The sequence below is a fragment of the Cervus elaphus genome, chromosome 24, assembly GCF_910594005.1.
Source record: "Cervus elaphus chromosome 24, mCerEla1.1, whole genome shotgun sequence".
In the NCBI taxonomy this organism is placed as follows: Eukaryota; Metazoa; Chordata; class Mammalia; order Artiodactyla; family Cervidae; genus Cervus; species Cervus elaphus.
The window spans coordinates 71,187,117-71,208,446 of NC_057838.1; the positions used below are offsets into that span (position 1 = coordinate 71,187,117).

Genomic DNA, 21,330 nt, shown 5'->3' on the forward strand with positions numbered 1-21,330 from the left:
CTTGCGGAGCGAGCTTGTCTGACGTGGGACAAGGCCCGACCTCCCCGCCATCGGACATGTGCCTCACTGTTGGGTGATAACCAGTGCCTGTGTCTGCTCTGGCGTCGGTCTGACTAGTTGGGCCCCACTGAACACCCTCCAGACAGATGCACAGTCTGGCTTACCTGCACTGCAGGTCAGCTGTCCCTGAGGTTTTATAGAAGCCGTGTGTGCCGAGTCCGCATGGTCGTGCCGTGTCCTGTCCTCTGATCCCCCCAGGCACATCAGAGTGGTTTATTGCAGCAGCTCCTCCAGCAGGATCCAGCGTACGACTACGACCTCATCGTCATCGGTGGGGGCTCTGGGGGCCTCTCGTGCGCTCAGGTGAGAAGAAGCAACCCCCATGGATGGTCTTCCCGGTGATCGCCTTAAGCCTCCCTTCTGCCGTCAATACTTAAGCCGTTCCAGTCTGCGCTGCTGTTGTTCCATGGCTGGGTTAACAAAGAGGAGAGACTGTGTCTCGTCACAGACACGGTCTCACCCTTCAGGGGAAGGTCGGGAAAATGACGAGGTCTCCGTGTGTCTTTGTTCGCAGGAAGCCGCCGTCCTGGGGAGGAAGGTCATGCTGCTGGACTTTGTGGCCCCATCCCCCCGCGGCACGTCCTGGGGTGAGCGGCTCTCCTGCTGCCATCGGGGGGCTTGTTCTCTTTGGTTCTCGTCGGTCTCCCTCGGTCCTCACCGCAGCTCCAGAGGGTAACCCACCTGCCTCGGGCTGAGGACACCATCCCCGGTCATGTGTTAACAAGAGGAGATGGCAGAAAGATAACACAAAAAAGATTAAGGAGGATCTTGCAAAGGGAAATTCCACGCCCCGAGTGTTCCACCACGTCTGCCAGGATAACTTTGCACCCACACGGGGGTGTTTCATGTGGTTGTGGCCTCAGAGCGGGGTGTACCCCATCATGCTTGTCTAGGGTGGCCGTGACGCTTTTCTGTGTTTCTGCATCGATCTTATAACTGACACCCTGGCTGCAGGAAGCTCAGCTGAGTTAATGTGCGCTCACCCCAGGTCTGTCTGGTACACACTTGTCCTCCTCCTCCTGCCCCCTCCCCATCCCGGGCACAGCCCTCCCTCCTGGGTGCCAGGGGGACACACTCTCGGGGGACACTGATGTGAGTGTCTGTCTCACCCTGTGTTGGTGAGAGTCCAGGCGGCTGGCAGCGGGTGGTACCAGCCCAGAGTAGTCAGGGTTCCCCAGGGAAAGGCTGGAGGCTGGCCCTGCCTGGCCTCAGTGCAGCGTGTGCCCGGTTAGCCTGACCCAGTTCTGACTACCTCGTGGTTGGGACTCAGGTGGAAGTCTTGGATTCTGTCCCCAGGAAATTGTTCAAACGCACATCAGAATTTGCTCATTCCCGGGCCTCCTGCAGAGACCCTCTTGGTCAGCAAGTTTGACCCTCGGTCACCATAACACAAATCATTTTGTGTTATGGTGTGTGATGGTGACCCCACAGTCATCAAGTCTGTTGTTTCCACGTTTTAATAGCACCCACTCTGCATGTGTATAAGCCACATGAACACACACGTGCACACACAGCATCACAGCTCTGGCTGTCTCCCTCAGGTCTTGGGGGCACGTGTGTGAATGCTGGCTGTATCCCGAAGAAGCTGATGCACCAGGCCGCGCTGCTAGGGCAGGCGCTGACCGACTCCAGGAGGTTCGGCTGGGAGTACAGTCAGCAAGGTGGGTGATGCATGGACCAGTCCATACTGGGGGGAAGGAGGGAAGGACAGGTTTCTTAGAAACGCTTGTTCTTTCTGTTTCTGTATTTGACTTTTACGTTAGTTTAATAAACACTTGTTAGGCGCTCACATGTGCCAGCTGGACCCAGGATTCCAAGACGGTCAGTGCAGACCTCCTGTTGGGGCCTTAGGGCTGGGGAAGGGATGTTGCAGCCCCGGCCATCCCAGACGCATAGCAGAGGGTGTGGGAGCTTTCGGGGCAGGAGTTAGAACTCGAATCTAAGGAGAGCGCTGACTTGGGTGGAACGCCGCAGGCAGGCTGGATGCAGCAGGGTGGAGTGATGTTCACGTTGGCCTGGAGGTGGTCCAGGGGCCTCTGAGCACGTGTGAGAAGGCGGAGGAGTGTGGCAGGCCTGGAACACACGGAACAGTGAATGGGGATGTGAGTGGATGAGGTTGGACAGCTGTTGAGAAGAGTGTGCAGAACTTCTGTACCAGCAGTAATAACTGACAGCAAATGGAGTGACGGAAATCACAGCAAAAATGACACAAGGACTTGGAAGACACTCCACTAGGGGTGTACAAAACAGACAAGGAAGTATGAAAGCATAAGAAAACTATGCTCTGATTTTGGAGGGAATGTTTGCATATTGTGAAGACATTATCTCAGAGTTATTTCGTAATGTTTGTTTAAAGTCCAAGGAAAAATGTCAGAATTTTTTTTTTCTTTTTGGAACAGGACAGATTATTCTCAGTTTGTATCGAAAAGTAAATGTGTGAGGGTAGCTGTGCCACCTTTGAGGAAAGGGGAGCGACTTTTCTATCTGAATTTAAGATGCCGTTGCTGCCTGTGACACGGCCGAGCAGATGGGTGACACAGTAGAGTGGGTCTTCCATGGACCTGCCCCGTCAGGGCCCCGGGGACCTTCTAAGGGGCCCAGCCTCCGTGGTCCTGCTTCTGACTCTGCAGGTCTGGGGCAGGGGGTCCCCAGGAGCCATATATCTCAGCCCACTTCTAGGGGTGCCAACATGCAGGCATGTTGTGGAACTTCTGAGAATGTCTTTTACGCAAACCAGAAGTAGAGGTCCCCAGGGCCATGAGATGCATGGTTCTCTGAGGCCCAGGAGCCTGGCCTGTCTGGAGCGAGGGGCTGGCAGAGGACGTGAGCCCGGCGGAGAGCTAGTCAGTGGTGGTCGTCACCCTGGGATCACAGGCGTGGGGTCAGGGAACACAGTCACCTGACTGACCGTCTGGACCACACAATCGTAGACCTGTTGTCCTGTTGCTGAGATTCTGGGCCATAATCACTGATGTCACCCAAGTCCCCACGCACAGTGACCTCTGTCCTCCCCTGTGTTCTGGGGTCCCTCAGCCTGGTGGGTGAGTCTCTGAGAGCACTGGAGGGTCAGGGTCCAAATGGGAGCAAGGGTGAACCCCCCAGTCGGCCGGGTTTGTGGTTGGGGGTCTCACCGAGCTTGACGGGACCCTGGACCAGTGTTTCCCTGGGGGACATCAGCAGATGGCGTGAGTCCAGGAAATGAGCCCCCCGGCTGACCCAGGAGTAAGGAGGAGCCTTGACTCCACCAGCCTCGCCCTGGCTTCAGCAGGAAGTGGGTGAGCTCTCGTCTCTGCTCCGGTGTTCACTGTCACAGCCCTGCCCACAGGGGACCCGTGTCCCACCTGTAGATCCTGGGGCTGGCCATGGGAGGGCTGTTTCCCACCCCACTCCATGGATTTTCATCATGTTCAGAACTATGCTTTCTACATGTTTGTAATATGAAAGAAGTTGTGTGTGTTAGCTGCTCAGTCGTGTCTGACTCTTTGCAACCCCATGGACTGTAGCCTGCCAGGCTCCTCTGTCTATGGGATTCTGCAGGTAAGAATACTGGATTGGGTTGCCATTTCCATCTCCAAGGGATCTTCCCGACCTAGGGATCGAACCCGGGTCTCCTGCATTGCAGACAGACACTTTACCGTCTGAGCCACCAGGGAAGCCATGGCGGCTGTAACTGGCGTAAAAAGACTTCTTGCTGATTATCTTCTGTTCACTTCTGGATCCTTAAAGCAATGGACGCGCGTGTGCGGTGTGTGACTTCACGGTGGCCGAGCACCCCTCACGCCCACCTGCCCCCGGTCTCTCCCCAGTGAAGCACAGCTGGGCCACCATGACTGAGGCCATCCAGAGCCACATCGGCTCACTGAGCTGGGGCCACCGGCTGGCTCTGCGGGAGAAGGCAGTGACCTACGTCAACTCCTACGGGGAGTTTGTTGAGCACCACAAAGTCAAGGTCAGTCGGGCCTTGGCCCTGTTGGTCGCCCCCCTTACTTCCACCTGCGCCGTGGGAACCCGGGCTCCGTGGTCCGTGTGTGAGCGTCCTGGGGTCCAACCACTCTAGTACCAGATGAAAAGTGACGTTTGCTTTGCTTTTTTCAAGGCAACCAATGAAAAAGGACAGGAGGCGTTTTATACCGCTGCAAAGTTTGTCATCGCGACAGGAGAGAGGCCGCGCTACTTGGGAATCCAGGGAGACAAGGAGTACTGTATCACCAGGTGGGTTAACTAGGCCGTCTGCCTGTAAGTTGCATTACATTTGTGTCTCCAGAGTGTTCGCTCCCTGTCTCCTTTCACAAGAGATTTGCGTTGATGACAGTGGAAGGGCACACAGGCAGCGCTAAGAGCACGGGTGCACACGGGGTGTCTTCAGGCCTCCAGGCAGGAGACTGAGTCTGGGCTTTGGTTCATACTTGCTGGAGCCCAGAGCGAAGCAGCAAATGCCGTTAGCTTCAGGGTTTCATGTCTGTGTGATAGTGATGGACCAGGTGACTAGGAGAACGCTGGGATTCAACAGGAATTCCCAGTGGACAGTTGTCAAGAGGACCTGTGACCTCGATGTATAAAGTAGGACGATTGCACACTTTCTCGATCAGATGCACTTTAAGAAGTACATTTTTCACTGTGTGGCTGCTCAGGCTTTGCACGTGGTCCCATTGATTCCCAGTCGCCTGGCTGGACGTCCTCCTCCGAGGGGGGACACGCCTGCAGCCCCCAGGGCCGCTCCCCCCGCGCCCGTGCGCTGGCCCCCGGCGCCGTCCCACGTGGAGACCTTCTCTTTGCAGCGACGACCTGTTCTCACTGCCCTACTGCCCGGGTGCGACCCTGGTGGTGGGCGCGTCCTACGTGGCGCTGGAGTGCGCGGGCTTCCTGGCCGGCCTGGGCCTGGAGGTCACGGTGATGGTGCGCTCGGTGCTCCTGCGGGGCTTCGACCGGGAGATGGCCGAGAAGGTGGGCGCCTCCATGCAGCAGCTCGGCGTGCGCTTCCTGCGCAAGTTCGTGCCCGTGGAGGTGAGTCCCAGCTCCGGACCGCCTGGGCCGCCTCCCAGCCCGTCCAGCTCCACGAGCTTGCCTTCTGTTTGGTTTCTTTAAAAATTCTGAGGCATGCAGGATATAGGATATCGAACCTGTGCCCCCTGCAGTGGGGGGTGTCGAGTCCTTACCTCGACCACCATCTCCAGGAGGGAGAGGTCCCTCCTGGGGCTTCTCATGTTACCCTTGCTCATGCTGCTCCCCAGGGACCCTGAGGATGGGGCGCCCACCCTGAGCCTCAGTGCCCGCTGTGCCCCTCCCCTCCCTGCCCACAAGTCACGTCTCTGCTGCTGGCTCTGCGAGCAGCTGCCTCAGCACACACCCACCTGTAGAGCCGCCTGCTGGGCCTCTCCGCCTAAATTCCTCTCCATGTTTTAAATGCAACAAGACAAAATAAAGCTCCTGACTTCCCGCCCCGTGTCCTCCCGCTTCTGTCCTGGCCAGTCTCCGTGCTTGGGAGGTGGTCCCCCGGTGCACACGGTCGGTGCTGTCCGCTCTTCCCGCTCACCCAGGGGCTTGTCTCTCCCTCGACCACCCTCGGGCCGGTCCTCTTCCTCCATCTGCTCCGTGCAGACGGAACACGCCCGCCTGCACACACACACGCCCTGCGCCCCCCCGTTCTGTGTCCCCCGTGGAGAGAATCCACGCTGTCCATCCTCGCCAGGTCCAGCAGCTGGAGAAGGGCCTGCCCGGGAGGCTGAAGGTAGTGGCTAAATCCACGGAAGGGACAGAGACGATGGAGGGCGTTTACAACACGGTGAGTGTCTGCCGGGCGAGCAGGGGTGGATGGACACGCTCATGACTTGGGCAGATGATACCAGCGTTGACTTTTTGACTCTCCGTGAGACTCTAGTACATGTGGAATGTGTCGAGCTGTTGATATTTGATGGTTTTTGGTGGCACACGAAGAATACGATGCTGAAATATGTGGGTGTGTGTAACTGTGCAGGGAACAAAATCTGGACGCAGGCGTGAGTGGAAGTCGCCAGTCGTGTCCGACTCTTTGCGACTCTGTGGGTGATATAGTCCATGGAGTTCTCCAGGCCAGAACACTGGAGTGGGTAGCCATTCCCTTCTCCAGGGGATCTTCCCAACCCAGGGATCAAACCCAGGTCTCCTGCATTGCAGACGGATTTTTTTACCAGATGAACTGCATGGGAAGCCTGGAGGCAGCTGTGCCTGCCTGCTTTTACTGCTCACTTCTGGGAAGTTAGATGTCTTATACATTTCTGCATTTGACTGTTTTTGCAATAAGCATCGATTATATTTTATAATCAAAAGCAACAAAAACAAGCTATGTCATATCTCCAAACAGTGTGAGTAGTCCATGGACCCTTGGGTGGCCGTCGTTATAACTCAAACTCATGCAAGTCAGACAGCAGCATTTCTTGTATAAACTGTAGTTTATCGCTAACCTGGATCAAACTCTTCATTTATGTTTCATAAACTCTAACAGCATGATTTTTTTCAACTAAAAGTGAATGATGTTGTGAGGATGACCAAAGCCAAAGTTAGGTGTAAGGAAAACAAACATAAGAACCAGCTCCTGTTGAGATTTTGATCAGGGTTGTGATGGGTGTGTAACCAGGTAGAAGCACTTGATTCTGCAGTATCCAGGCTTATGGTTCATGGTACGTCTGCCCTTTGACCTAGGCTGTCTGTAATAGCCCCCAGCAAAGTTAGTACACTTCTCTATAGACCTCAAGAATATCTTCTGTTAGATTTATTCCTAGGTACGTACATATTTCTGTATAGTTACAAATGGTGTTTTTGAAAAAGTGTCATTGTCTTTCACAGTCTGTTGCTGATATATAGAAAGGCTGCTCAATTGTGGGTTTCGATTCAGCCCTCAGTAATCTTGCTGAGCCCCTATTTGATCACGTGTCCTGAGATGGTTCGGCGTCGTCTTTGTTAGGCATTCATGGCAAGGACTCGCTCCCTTCTGTTGACTGCTTCCTTTTCTTCCCTTTTCCCGCATGAGGGCACCGGCCGCAGCCCCTCAGGCAGTGTTGACAAGAAATGCAGACCTAGACACTCCAGCCTTGTTCTCGGGGCCGGGAGGGAGGTTTTCAGTGTTTCATGGTTAAAGAGTAAGGTTTTCCATAGGGTTTTGGTAGATATTCTTAACCACGGTAAATAAATCATTTTCTATTTTTGTTTGCTAAGTTGTTTTTTTTTGTTGTTGTTATTTTGGTTTTTTGTTTGTTAAAAGTCAGAAGTGGGTGTTCAGCTGTAAGAATGTTCCTTTTGTGGCTGTTAATGATTATTTTTTTCTTTAATCTGTTAGTGTGTTGCATTACATTGATTTACAGTCAACTTTATATTACTGGTGTAAATCCAACTGGATAATGAGTGGTTTGTTGGTCCTTTAATGGACCGGAGCCTGGTGGTTCCGACAGTAAGAGAGAGGAAGAGGCTGCTGTCCCCTGGTTTCGCGGAAAGCCAGTAGAGTGCTCTTCGGGCTCGCGCTGCTGCACGTAGGCACCAGGTGCCCTCTCGAGTGGGTGAAGGCACAGTGCGCCTTCCCGAGAGGGTCTTAGAAGCCCGGGCAAGAAAGTGAGCTCAGAGGGCCTCCCTGCTCCAAGGAATTAGCCAGAGAGAGAGAGAGAATAGAAAGACAGACACGGGGACCCAAGCTCTGATGGAGCAAAGGTGTTTTAATCAACATGGTGTGTGCATATAGGTGGTTATTCTCACCAAAGATAAAGATTAAAATTCCAGACTTACAAAACATAAGACATCCCTATCAAAGGGAGAGTTGCAAACAATCACCTTTTACCGTATGGCTCATAAAAAGGAAGAGGGTACTTATCACCATAATGAGAAATGCCTGGATTCCTCAACCCCGGGAAAGGCGTGCCTCTCCTCTTAATTCCTGAATATTCAGGAATTAATAAGGGCCAGAGGGTTCCTGACAGATCCAAAACAGCACACAGGAAGCCTCTTGTTAAATGCTTCCTGACAGTGGTTCTTTTTATATATTGTTAGATTTGGCTACCTAAAATTTTTGTATCTATATTCATGAATTATATTGGCTTATAATTTTCCTTTCACATATTGAACTTCCCAGATTTTGATACCAAAGTTATTCTAGCTCATGAAAGAAGTCTGGAATATGTTCCTTCTTTTTCTATTCTCTAGAAGCATTTATGTACTACCAGAATTGTTGTTTTTGTTTAGTTGCTAAATTGTGTCTGACTCTTTGGGACCCCAGGAACTGCAGCTTGCCAGGCTTCCCTATCTATCACCAACTCCCGGAGCTTGCTCAAACTCACGTCCATTGAATCAGTGATGCCATCCAACCATCTCATCCTCTGTCATCCCCTTCTCCTCCTGCCTTCAATCTTTCTGAGCATCAGGGTCTTTTCCAATGAGTCAGTTCTTTGCATAAGGTGGCCAAAGTATTGGAGTTTCAGCTTCAACATCAGTCCTTCCAATGAATATTCAGGGTTGATTTCCTTTAGGATGGACTGGTTGGATCTCCTAGCAGTCCAAGGGACTCTCAAGAGTCTTCTCCAACACCACAGTTCAAAAGCATCAGTTCTCCAGTTCTCAGCCTTCTTCATGGCCCAGCTTTCACGTGTGTGTATGACTACTATAGCTTTGACTATACAGACCTTTGTTGGCAACGTGATGTCTCTGCTTTTTAATGTGCTGTCTAGATTTGTCATAGGTTTTCTTCCAAGGAGCAAGCATCTTTTAATTTCATGACCAGTCACCATCTGCAGTGATTTTGGAACTCAAGAAAACAAAACCTGTCATTGTTGCCACCTTTTCCCCCATCTATTTGCCATGAAGTGATGGGACCGGATGCCATGATCTTAGTTTTTTGAATGTTGAGTTTTAAGCCAATTTTTTCACTCTCCTCTTTTACTTTCATCAAGAGACTCTTTAGTTCTTCACTTTATGCCACAAGGGTGGTGTCATCTGCATATCTGAGGTTGTTGATATTTCTCCCGGCAGCCTTGATTCCAGCTTGTGCTTCATGCGGCCCAGCGTTTCTCATGATGTGCTCTGCATATAAGCTACATAAGCAGGGTGACAGCATACAGCCTTGCGTGTTTGATAGAGTGGGCCTAGAATGTTCAGTGAAGATATGTTCAGTTTTCTTTAACAGTCGAAGGATTGTTTAAGGCTGCTCTTTTTCTGCCAGCTTTTCCTGTTGAGTCATGGCTGATCTGGAGCCGTGCCGTCCGCACCCCTCGGGGTCCGTCTGTGTGGTGTGTGTTGGTGGCTAGTTCTTCTCCAGATTCTCTTTCAATTATAGGCTATTACAAGATATTGAGTCATTTCCTGTGCTATACAGTAGGTCCTTGTTAATTATCTACTCTATATACAGCCCTGTATATCTGTTAGCCCCAAACCTCTAATTCATCCCCTCCTGCCCCTTCCCCTTTGGTGACCCTGAGTCTGTTTTCTGTGTCTGTGGGTCTGCTTCTCTGTGAAGAAGCTCATTTGTGTCATTTCTTTACGATTCTGCATATAAGTGACACCAGGTGACACTTATCTTCGTCCGACTGACTTCACTTAGCGTGATGACCTCTGTCCATCCATGTTGCTGCCGTGGCATGATGTCTTTTTCCTGGCTGAGTAGTATTCCACTGTCTATGTTCACCACATCTTCTTTATCCATCCATCTGTCCATGGACACTTAGGTTGCTTCCTCCACATAAATTTAAAACCAGCTTTCCAATTTCAAAGAAGTAGTGCTGGGATTTTGACTGAGATTGTATTGCTTATGACGATGAATTTGGTAAAACTGACATCTTAAATTAACAGCATTGATTTTTCCTGTACATGAACCTTTATTTTTTTCCATTTATTATGTTTGCAAGTTCTTTAGTTTCTGTCAGCAACATTTTATCATTTTTCTCTGGAGGTCTTTCATGTTTCTGTTAAGTGTAGGTATTTCATATTTTTAACCTTCTGCAAATGATATTTTAAATTTTTAAATATTCAGTGGTTAGTTGGTAGTACATAGAAATACAAATGATTTTTCTGTATTGACCTTCTTAGGATTTGTTCTGCCTAAAACAGTAGTTTTGTTTCTTCTTTCCAGTCTGTGTGCATTTTATTTCCTTTTCTTGCCTCATTACCCTGGCTAAGACATCCACGTGGTGCTGAACAGAGACTGTGAGGGTCTCCCGTCTCGGGGTGAGTGAGGTGGCTTCTCTCCGCTGCGAGTGTGTACGCCCTTGGGGTTCTACAGATCCTTTTGTCAGTCTGGGGACGCGTGCTTCTAGTCCGAGAGCACCGAGGCTTTTATTGAAATCCTCAAGGGTGCTTAGTTTTGTCAAATGCTGTCCCAGCTTCTATTGGGATGAGTAAGTTTTTTTTATTTTTTATTCTGTTCAAATGATGAATTCCATTGATTGGTTTTTGTATGTTAAACCAGATTTGTATTTTGGGACAAAGCCCAAAATACTTGGTCACGATCAATTATCCTTTATTTATGTTGCTCTATTTTATTTGCTGGCATCCGTTAAATGTCTGGCGTCTGCGCTCATGGGGAGTGCTGGCTCCTGATTTTCTTTGGTTTTAAATTATCAGCGTTTCGCCGCACTGGGTCTCGTCGCAGTGTGCGGGCGTTCTCTGGTGGCGGCGCGTGGGGCTGCTCTTCCCGCCGTGTGCGGCCTTCTCACTGCAGGGGCCTCTCTCGTTGCGGCACGCGGGCTCCGGAGCGTCCAGACTCAGCAGCTGTGGCCCAGGGTTTGGTTGTCCCTTGGCACGTGGGCTTTCCCAGACCAGGAAAACCCATGTGCCCACATCGGCAGGTGGATTCCCAACCGCTGAGCCACCAGGGCTGTCCTCTTCAATTTTCTTTTTTTTTTACTGCCCTTTTCTGGCCTTGTGTCAGACGTTTACACCTTACAAACAGGCCTTGGGTGTTGTCCCTCGTTCTTGTCCTGGAGGCTTTGTGTATCATCGGTGTTTTTCTTAAGTGTCACATACACTTTACTAACAAGGTCACCTGGCTCTGGAGTTAACTCATGGAGAAGTTTATACACCGTGGATTCAGTCTTTGTGAGTATGAAGCCCTTAATCTGCTTGAGCTGCCATAGCATCTAGGGGTTGATCACATGGGGTCAAAGGGAGAAAGTGGCCATCTGCACTCCAAGGAGAGAGGCCTCAGAAGAGACTGACCTGTGGACTCTTGGTCTCAGGAGTCTGACCTCCAGAACTGAGAGGAACCTCATCCGGGATTTCTCTGTTATGTTCTGAACTGGGACCACTCTTCCCTGGTAGCTCAGCGGTAAAAAGGCCGCCTGCCAATGCAGGAGACGGGCTCAATCCCCTGGAGAAGGGCGTGGCTCCCCATTCCAGTATTCTTGCCTGGAGAACTCCATAGACAGAGGCTATAAGGCTGGCGGGCTACAAGGTCATGGGGTCACAAAGAGTCAGACAAGACTTACTGACTGAACAACAATAGCCTTGTTGTACCTTAATCAACTCTGTAAAGGCCCATCTCCAAATACAGTCTCATTCCGAGGTCTTCGGGGTCAGTTCCTCGGTGTGAATTAGGGGAGGGGGCACAGCGCGGCCTGTGCCGTAGGGCTACTCAGAGTCATGTGGGTGTAAGTTTGGTAAAGTCTATCTTTGCAGGCATCTATTTCATCTAAACTGTCAAACTGATTGGCATAGGCTATTGATGACATTCTGTTGTTCTCCTGTCAGCGTCTGAAGGATTCATCGTGATGTTCTTGTTTTCATTCCTGGTATTGATGATCTGTGTTTCTGCCGTCTCTCTAAACACAGGTTTTGTTAGCAGTTGGTCGTGACTCCTGTACGAAGAAGTTAGGGCTGGAGAAGATTGGTGTGAACATCAGTGAGAAGTACGTTCCCTGGTGTTAGCGCCCAGCCCTGCTCAAAGCTCAGTGTTCCCACAGATCGCCCCTGGGAAATTCTGACTTAATTACTGAGATGCTTTGAATTTGTTTTGTAGTAAGTGATGTGTCAGCTCTGTATTATCAGTTATTTCATTAATCAGTTGATAACTCTTAATGTTTTCCTTAAATATTTCATGTATTAAGCAGTTACTTATAAAAAATAATTGTGGAAATGTACGCATCCACTTTCTGTGGTTTAGAATGAATTTGTCTGTCCTTGATCAGGCAAGGAGGACAATTCCAAAGCAGTATGTTAGACTCTGGGAGAGGCCTGGTGCTGTCCTCAGTGCTCAGAAAGCGGGCAGCGGTTTGTCTGAGCCGTGGGGCCAGGGACGCTCGGTGACAGAGGCACACGAGCGCCTGGCGGGGTCTTCCTCTCTGCCTCCTCCTTTTCCTGGAAGAGAGTCTGCTTCCAGCAGTGCAGAGTCAGTTGTAATATGTTTTTTCTTCCCCGAACGCAACAGGACGGGCAAGATCCCGGTAAACGACGAGGAACAGACCAGTGTGCCCTACATCTACGCTGTCGGGGACGTGCTGGAGGGCAAGCCGCAGCTCACCCCGGTCGCCGTGCAGGCAGGCAAGCTGCTGGCTCGACGGCTTTTCGGGGGCCGATCAGAGAAGGTTAGTTTCTGGCTGCCGTCTTTGGGACAACGTCTAAATGAGACCGTGATGAGGGGAAGTCGGCGCACGTGGCACCACATGCTCGTTCTGCTGGGAAGGCGCCCCGCGCCGTGTGCAGTTCCCCACCGTTTGCCGACGGTTTTGAATAAATACTTTATGAGCATCTTACATTCAGGGTGTTGTCCTGGGTGACGTGGGGGCACCCAGGTGGGGCCGTCTTGTCTTCTTACCGGAGGGGTCGGGGAGGGCTTCCCGGGGCGGGGTGCTGCTCCAGCAGCGGGGGCAGGGCCAGGCGGCTTGGGGCAAGACGGGCTCAGCACGCCGCCTTCTCTTGGCAGGCCGGCCCGTCGCCCTGCCCGTGCGGCGGAAGGGCTTCCTGCTCCTCCTCGCAGGGCTGCGGCCCTGTGCGTGGCGGTCCCGGTCCCACTGAAGCAGCCGGAGTCGGGGCTCCGCCGTCTGCTCAGTGACTCAGTCTCTGAACCGTGGGGTGCGGGTCTCCCGCACGGGGCCGTGCTCATTTGTCCTCCCTTTATAAGTGTACGTCGTGCAGATTTTCACTGTAAAAAGCAGGAAGAAACAAGAGACATGAGCTGTCTGTCTTGCAGTGTGACTACGTCAGCGTCCCCACCGTGGTGTTCACGCCCTTGGAGTACGGCTGCTGTGGGTACTCAGAGGAGAAGGCTAGCGAGGTGTACCAGGCGGAGAATCTGAATGTAAGATGTGGGGTTGGTGCATTCTCAGACCTCGCCTCCAATCCACAGTTTCTCCTGTTGGCCACTTCTTATTCTGTAGTTTTGCAAGTTCCTATAAGGGCTGCATTGTTGGAAATTGTATTCCTGCTTTAGGAAAGTTGGGAATTAAATAATGTAAGCCCTGTTTCTGGCAGAGTGATCATCACACAGCTGGGAAGAAGGACGCAGACTGTGCACACAGGCTTTGATGCAGGGGCAGCACCTGCAGGGGGGCCTCGGGGGAGCACGCAGTGTCCCGGGAGCTGTGGCCAGGGGGAGGACCGGGGCTGGGGGGCCACGGCCGCTCCTCCTTCTCCTGCTGGGGCTCACGTGTGCGTGTGTATGTGTGTGCATGTCTGTGTGCACACGTGTGCGTGCATGTGTACCCGTGTGTGTGCACGCGCGCATGCACTCGCAGTTCATGCTTCTGTTCCTGCAGAAACAGACGCACGTGGCCTCTCCCCACGGCAAGTTCACTGCTAGCTCTGGTCTTTGGAGGAGCTGAGTGACCCAGGTCTGCTTCAGTCACACATCGTGGGGATGTTTGCTGGCCCGAGCTGGCTCTGTCCACCTTCCCCGCGTGGCGCAGCGGGGCCAGGCTCAGGCAGTGAGTGGCTCGGTGGGGGGCCAGTTCTGGGGCTGTGGGCTGTCCGGACGCCCCCAGAGTGGCTCTCTGCTCCCCTCTGCCTCAGGGTCTGCTCACTGTGATGTGGCGGGTGGTCCCAGTGGCCTTCTCCTGCCTCCTCCCCACATGGGAGGGTTGGGGAGATGAAGGGGGTCAGAGGGTTAGAACCACCGCGTGTTTTCAGGGGCTGTTGTTTAGGTGGCGTTTTCAGTGAGAAGTTTCCATTTCAGAGGACGTAACCTGATCAGAGTTTATAATTAACTCCTGGGAATAATGAACCACCTGTGTGAGTGGTGAACTCTTAGTCGGGTCTCTGATGAGTGATGATAGCCATCATGGATGGTAGGCGCGTGAGAGGAAGGACGTAGGAAGCTGCACCCCAGGTGAAGGGGCGCGTCTATAGGAAGAACCCTCATTTATGGGCTCACTCTCCATCTCCCCTAAGGCCTCCTGCACATCGGCGCACCCAGTCTAGACTTTGATTTTTGCATTTTGCAGGACTGAAAATTTGATCTATTAGTATTTTCGATATTCCTATTATAAAGAGACTTGAGGAAACCTCGCATAAATCCACATATTGTATCTTTTCAAGTGAGGAAATTAAGGTGAAAAGTGAGGGTAGACACAGTAAGACAGGATAAGAAGATGGAATTCGTTCACAAAATTCATGCCATAAAGTCCTCCGGACTTTGATCTCTGATAAGGAGCTTGTATGTAGAATATCAAAGAACTCTTACAACAATAAAAGCCAAATAACCTGGCTTTTAAAAGAGCAAAGGGTATTTCCCCAGAGAAGGTGCACAAGTGGCCAGCAGACACGTGAAAAGTGTCTCGGTGTCATCAGGGGAACAGCTCACAAGCTTAGTGAGAGGCCTTGGGGTGACTTATGAAAGTCTCCACCATTTCTGTGGGTTCTGTCTTCACTCTGCTGATGGTGTCCCTTGGAGCACAAAGATCTTTCCTTTTGGTGCAGTCTGGGTCTTTTTTTTTTCCGTTGTCACATGTACTTTTGATGTCACTTCTGACAAGTCATCGTCTGACCCGCAGTCGTGAAGGCTGATGCCCGTGTTTTCTTCCTGGAGTGTTAGGTTTTCAGCTCTGACATGTGGGCCTCTGATCCATGCTGAGAACTTTCTGTACACGTGTGAGGTCAGGGTCCAGCCTCATTCCCCCGCACGTGGGGGCCCATTTCTCCTTGAAGAGCTTCCTCCTAGTGAGGAAATGCGGGCACTGATCTAGCTTACAAATTTCAGTGTAATTGGGAGGGTGGGTGGGAGGGCAGGGGCCAGGGAAGAGAGAGTGAAGCCTCCTGAGAGGAGGGCAGGCCAGGAAGCAGAGCCCGCCCAGGAGCAGGCAACCGCAGCGGGAGTGTGCTGTTTAGAAGCGTGCAGGCTGGTGACAAGCAGGAGGAGAGGCATTTGTGTCTGGGCGGCAGAGGTGGCTGGCCGTGTACCAGAGCTTTTAAATGTGCACTTCTTGTGCATATGTTGATTTAACAATTAAAACTCTTTTAAAAAGGCAGTAATAGGGAGATGATTTCAGGGGGCAGGCTGTGCCACTCAGCTTGTTAGATCTCAGTTCCCCAACTGAACTCGCACCCCCACGCAAAGAAAGCGCTGAGTGATAACGACCGGACCCCTAGGGAACTCCGAAGGGGAGGTCTGGACAGCGAGAGCACTGGGTGGAGGAGGGGCCAGCGCTGTCGGACGGTGCAGTTTATCCTGAGGGCGCAGGCCCTGAGACTGTGCTGGGCGGCACACAGGTGACAGGCAGACCGGCAGAACAGAATCTGAAGCCCAGGTTGATTCAGGTGCCTAGGAGAATTAACATATGATAAAGGCGGTGTTTTAAATCTATGGCAAAAGACGTTCATTGAGGGTGTTGGAGTAAGTGGACAGCATTCAGGAAAAATGTTAAGTTGGGCCCATACTTCATGCCCACTTTAAACCAGGAGGATCAAATGAAACAAAATCTTCCAAATACTGGAAGGAAAATCATAGCTAACACATTGATGTGAAGAGCCAACTCATTGGAAAAGACCCTGATGCTGGGAAAGATTGAGGGCAAGAGAAGGGGACGACAGAGGATGAGATGGTTGGATGGCATCACCAACTCAATGGACATGAGTTTGAGCAAGCTATGGGGGATAGTGAAAGACAGAGGAGCCTGGCGTGCTGCAGTCCATGGGGTCGCAGAGTCAGACACGACTGAGCCACTGAACAACAATGCGCGTGAGGAAAGGAGTGGGTGGGATACAGGGGGAGGGTCCCGCGCAGGACTCAGCATGTCGAAGCCGGGAGCTTCCTGTTTCAGAAATCCTGTTTATAATCTCAGGAGTTGGCGCCACCTCTTTTCTTAACATTTGGAGTATATTTTAGGAATAATACCTTGGGGTGAAGAAGCATTTATCTCATGTTCCTAGTAGCCACAGAGATTAAAAAGTTTGTATTAAAAGTTTCGGAGAGCTGGTGGACACACTGCTGTCTCTGTGTGACCACGGAGCCCTGCAGGCGTGTCTCCATGGACGCTGACCTCTGCCTTTCTCTTGCAGGTCTACCACACTCTGTTCTGGCCTCTCGAGTGGACAGTGGCCTGCAGAGACAGCAACACTTGTTACGCGAAGATAATCTGCAATAAACTGGAGAACGTACGTCATGTGGTTGGAAGCAGGCATGCCTTGATTTTAAAATGTCGCTTTTAGTCTCGTATCTGCGTTTTTATAATCTCCTTAAAGACAGCTCTCGGGGCTAGGCAGGAATCCTTGAGACTGCCACCCGGGTGCTGTGCTTGCGGGGATGGACCCGTGCCTCCCTTTCTCCGTGGGATCGTGTCTCTCTGGGGCGCTCTGACTGGCGGTGTGGCGCCTCAGGCTCTGCTGTGATCTGGGCCATCGACGACACAGTGTAGGCGCATCCGTCTGCATCTGGAGACACAGGCGTGCCTTGAAGACATTGCAGGTTTCGTTCCAGACCTGGCAATAAATCGAATGTCATGGTCGTGTGAGCCCCGGAATTGTTTGGTTTCCCTGTGCATGTGAGGTCACATTTACACCAGACTACAGTCTTTATCAGTTGCATTCTGTCTAAAAAATTCAATGTACAACCTTAATTTAAAAAATACTTTATGCTAACCATCAGCTGCGCCCTCAGCAGATTGCAACCCTCTTGCTGGTGGAGGGTCTGGCCGCAGCGCTGGGGCTGCTGACGAATCAGGGCGGAGGTGGCTGAAGGCTGGAGTGGCTGCAGCTATTTCTCAAAACAAGATGACTGGGATGCTGGCCACTTGGAAGGACTCTTCTTTCATGAGTGGTTTCCCTGAAGCAGGCAGTGCTGTTTGGTAGCATTTCACCCACAGCGGCACTGCCTTCAGAGCTGGAGTCCGTCCTCCCAGACCTGCCGCTCTTTATGCACCAAGCGTGAGCCGCGTCCCGAGTCCTGGTTGTCAGCATGGCTGTGGTCACAGCCTCTTGCAGGAGCGGCTGCATCTCAGGAATCGCTGCTTGTGCTTGTCCGTCGGGAGCAGCTCCTCCTGCGTTCGGTTCATCCTCAGGTGGCGGTAACTCAGCCCCGTCTTCAGGACCCACTTCTGACCCCAGTTCTCCTGCTGCGTCCAGCACGTCTCCCTTCCTTCCTCCAGGAAGTCCTGGGCCCCTCGCTGTCACCCACGGGGGCTAGAGTTAGGTTCTTCCAAACGCCTCTGAGGTTTCTGTTCTGACCTCATCCCACGAGCCGCGATGCTCTTATAACATCTGGGACGGGACTTCTCTCCAGAAGACCTTTGGTCCACTCTGCTCGGATCAGCCAGAGGACTCACTGTCTGCCACTCACTGTCTGTGGCAGCTGCAGCCTAGCAGAATGGATTTGTTCGATAATAAGACTTGGAAGTCAAGATTGCTTCTTGACTGCTGGACAGCAGAGGGCTGTTGTGTTAGCTGATGTGAAAGCAACATCCATCATGTTATACATCTCCATCAGAGCTCTGGGGTGGTCAGGGGCATGTCATTTGGAAAGGGCATTCCTATTTGGAGAGGAATCTTTTCTTCTGAGCAGTTGGTCTCAACAGTAGGCTTAAAGTATTCCCTAAACCATGTTGTAAGCAGATGTCATCCAGGCTTTGTTGAGCACAAAGCAGAGTCGATTCAGCTTAATTCTTAAGGGCCCTGGGGTTTGGGGAGTCGTAGGTCAGTGCTGGGTTCCACTGTGTCAGCGCCCGACACGAGAGCAGCCTGTCCTCTGAGGCTGTGAAGCCAGACTCTGACTTCTCGTCTCTCACTGTGAAAGGACTGCGGGCATGCTCAGCTGCGTCAAGTCGTGTCCGACTCTTTGTGACCCCATAGACTGCAGCCTGCCAGGCTGCTCTGTCCGTGGCACTCTCCAGGCAAGAATACCAGAGGGGGTTGCCATGCCCTCCTCCAGGGGATCTTCCCCACCCAGGGATGGAACCCAGGTCTCTCATGTCTCCTGCATTGGCAGGCAGGTTCTTTACCGCTAGCGCCATGAACGCCCCAGATGCATCTTTCCATCCACGTTGGAAACCACTGTGTCGGAGCTTCTGGGGAGGTTAGGTCTTCCAGGTAAAGGGCCACAGCCTGTGCGTCGGCGCTTGCTGCCTCCCCGGCCCCGCGGTGCTGTCTCTGAAACGGTTCCTTCCTGAGTCCCTGCGAGCCCGCTCCACCAGGTCGCACTGCCCTGCAGTGTCCTCCCCCCTCTCTGCCTTCACAGAACCGGAGGGGATCACGGCCTTGCTCTGGAGGCTTTGACTGGGGGATGTGGGGGCTGGTCTGGTCTTCCGCCTGGACGCCGGGGCTGTCCCCACCCACGTCAGCAGGCAGGCTGCTCCTCGCCCCTGCTCCTGCGCTTGCTGGAGCCGTGCTCCCAGTGCCTCGGAGGGCTGTCCTGCCGCGTTCTCAGCCTGGCTGAGTGTCCGGCTCAGGAGGCCCAGCTCTCGGCCTGTCCTGGCTCTCCACCTGCCCTCCCCATTTCCAGCTTCTGAGGTCAAGGAGAGGCGTGTGATTCTTGCTTCCATATGAACGTTCAGAGGCCATCGTTGGGAGATTATTGGCCTAATTTCAGTGTGTTCCTCTCCCAGGGAAGAGGGAGGCTGAGGAGGCGGAGATGGGCTGGGGGCAGGAGCCAGTCAGTGGAGCCGTGGGTGAAGGTCCCCATGTCACGTGGACCTAGTTTGTGGTACACAGAACTGTTACAGGAGCACCATCACAATCACAAGGAAGAAGTCTGAAGCAGTGTGAGAGTTCCCAGAGTGTGGCGTAGAAGCACCAAGTGAGCGATTGCTGATGGAAAGGCGTTGGCACGGCCCTGCGGTCTGCCAGGAGCAGAGCTGTGTGCCACTCAGCGTGTCTGCCTGTAGCCAGGACGCGCCACAGGCAGTTAGGAGATGCCTCCGTGCAGTGAGAGCCTGCTTAGAAGGGCTCAAATTCTGGTGGAGGCGCTCGCAGCGCAGGCGCAGGGCCCCGTGGGGCACGAGGCAAGCCTGAGAGCCCCTCGCCCCTCTGTGGGGACAGCAGGGCCCCTCGAGGCCGGTGAAGAGTGTGCGAGGCTGTGCCAGGACGTGGCGCCTCCCCCTCAGAGTCTGAGATTCTTTCTGGGGAGGTCGGACATGAAGTTGCCAATGATGTGACCTCATGCACCCCTCCAAGGGTCCCTCCCGTGGGGCCTGGAGACTCCGGGCATCGCTCACGCCCCCCAGGGAGTGCCAGTCACCGTGGGGTGTTCTTTCGCAGGCCCGCTGTGGGGGCATAGGCCTTCCCCTGGTGCACTGTGGCCCTGAAGCTCTAGATGGGGGGAGAGAGATGAGAGCTGTGGATTGGGAGACCCAGGGGTGCCCGGGATGAATCGACTGCCCCCGGTGTGTTGCGTGGGGGTGAGGGGAGAGGGCCCCCCACTCCTTGGTGTCTGTGCCCCGGGCCAGGAGTGGGGCCCCTGCTTGGAGGGCACGCACCCTGGTGTGGCTATTAGCCCTGACTTTTCGGACTGTCATTCAGCACTCTCTTGGGGTAACGAAGCGTCCACCAAGCTGGGAACCCTTCTGGGCAGAGGTGCACACTCTTCCTGGTGGGTTGGGGCTCACGGTATCTCGGGGCATGCGCCCAGGGCTCTCCCCGCAGAGTCTCAAAGGCGCGGGCTCCTGGTGGTGCTCTGGGCTCAGGGCGGTGTTAGAGGCGCTTTTCTGGGGGAGATGCTGTAAGTGAACTTGGGATGACGAGGCTCCTAGTCAGGACGTTAATCTACTGGCTTCCTTTCTGAAGGATCGGGTGGTAGGATTTCACGTCCTCGGACCGAACGCCGGGGAGATCACGCAGGGGTTTGCCGCCGCCATGAAGTGCGGGCTCACGAAGCAGCTGCTGGATGACACCATCGGGATCCACCCCACGTGCGGAGAGGTGCGCCCCGGGCCCCGGGGACGGGGAGGGCCTGCTGTCTGCAGCTGCGTGCTCCCAGGGGCGCCGTCAGCGCCGCGCTCGGGACACGTCCTCCCGAAGCTGGCGTCCGCACAGCTGCCTGTGAATCGCTGTCTTTCCTCCCCTGGGCAGGTGTTCACCACCTTGGAGATCACCAAGGCATCGGGACTGGACATCACGCAGAAGGGCTGCTGAGGCTAGGCCCTGCCGCCCCGTCCTGTCCCGCCCCGCGCGGTGAGACGGCGCGTGTGGCTCAGAACGCCCGCGGGCTGCCCGGGGACAGGAGGCGGGACGGCGCGGGGGGCCCGCTGCCCGGCTGGGCTGGCGGGAGGGCAGGCTCGCTGCCTCCTTGACGTCTTTGCTCAGAGCCTCCAGGTGAGCCAAGACCGACCTCTGCCCGCCAGCTCCTCCGCAAGGCCTCTCTCGACTGACTCACCCAAGTCAGCGCTCCTGCTTGCTGCAGTTTGACCCCCTCCCTGTTGCTTCCGCGGAAACAGTCTCTGTTATGAAACTGACTCCAGTGGGCGTGTTCAGCGTTTTGAGCTTCAGAGTAATATGAAAACATTCTCAGTACTGTGTTATGGGAAATCTAATTTAAAGTTATTTAAAACGGTTCTGTTCACAGTCTGTTTACTCACAGCCTCGTTCAGCAAATGACCAGGTGATGTCAGGGGCTTCCCTTGGGGTGTGCATGCCCGTCGGCATCTAAAAGGGCTGGAGGTGGGAAACCTTCCCTGGGGAGGAGCCTGTTTCCTCCTGAGCAGACCTCCCAGCCCCAAGTCCAGGGTTCCAGACCACGGTGTGGTCCTGGGCTGCCGCCACCCACTGGCCCACTGGTCCTGTGGTCAGAACTTCTTTTTAAAAGAAACTTTAGGCCAGTAAGCAGTTCGGGGTCACCATCTGTGCACGGGGTGTCTGCCGCCCTCCCCGGAGGCGGCAAAGGGGGCTGCAGAGGGGCGGGGC

At 53.4% G+C, this 21,330-nt stretch overlaps 1 protein-coding gene across 6 annotated transcripts in view; it reads left to right on the forward strand.

Moving 5' to 3' along the window:
- The window catches only part of TXNRD3 (thioredoxin reductase 3), a 32,871-nt gene extending 11,599 nt beyond the window's left edge, over positions 1–21,272 (forward strand). For 2 of the 6 annotated variants that reach the window (XM_043885632.1, XM_043885631.1), the window contains 13 exons: positions 259–363; positions 575–647; positions 1,602–1,721; positions 3,867–4,009; positions 4,157–4,272; positions 4,839–5,064; positions 5,750–5,842; positions 11,842–11,918; positions 12,437–12,593; positions 13,199–13,306; positions 16,501–16,596; positions 20,215–20,349; positions 20,500–21,268. In XM_043885632.1, coding sequence (XP_043741567.1) covers positions 259–363; positions 575–647; positions 1,602–1,721; positions 3,867–4,009; positions 4,157–4,272; positions 4,839–5,064; positions 5,750–5,842; positions 11,842–11,918; positions 12,437–12,593; positions 13,199–13,306; positions 16,501–16,596; positions 20,215–20,349; positions 20,500–20,562 — 1,512 coding nt within the window. In that variant the 3' untranslated portion in view covers positions 20,563–21,268. Of the gene's footprint in view, positions 1–258; positions 364–574; positions 648–1,601; positions 1,722–3,866; positions 4,010–4,156; positions 4,273–4,838; positions 5,065–5,749; positions 5,843–11,841; positions 11,919–12,436; positions 12,594–13,198; positions 13,307–16,500; positions 16,620–20,214; positions 20,350–20,499 lie in introns of all 6 variants that reach the window. The other 4 variants (XR_006337465.1, XM_043885634.1, XM_043885630.1 and 1 more) reach the window with 4 other exon arrangements.
- Positions 21,273–21,330: the final 58 nt, after the last annotated feature.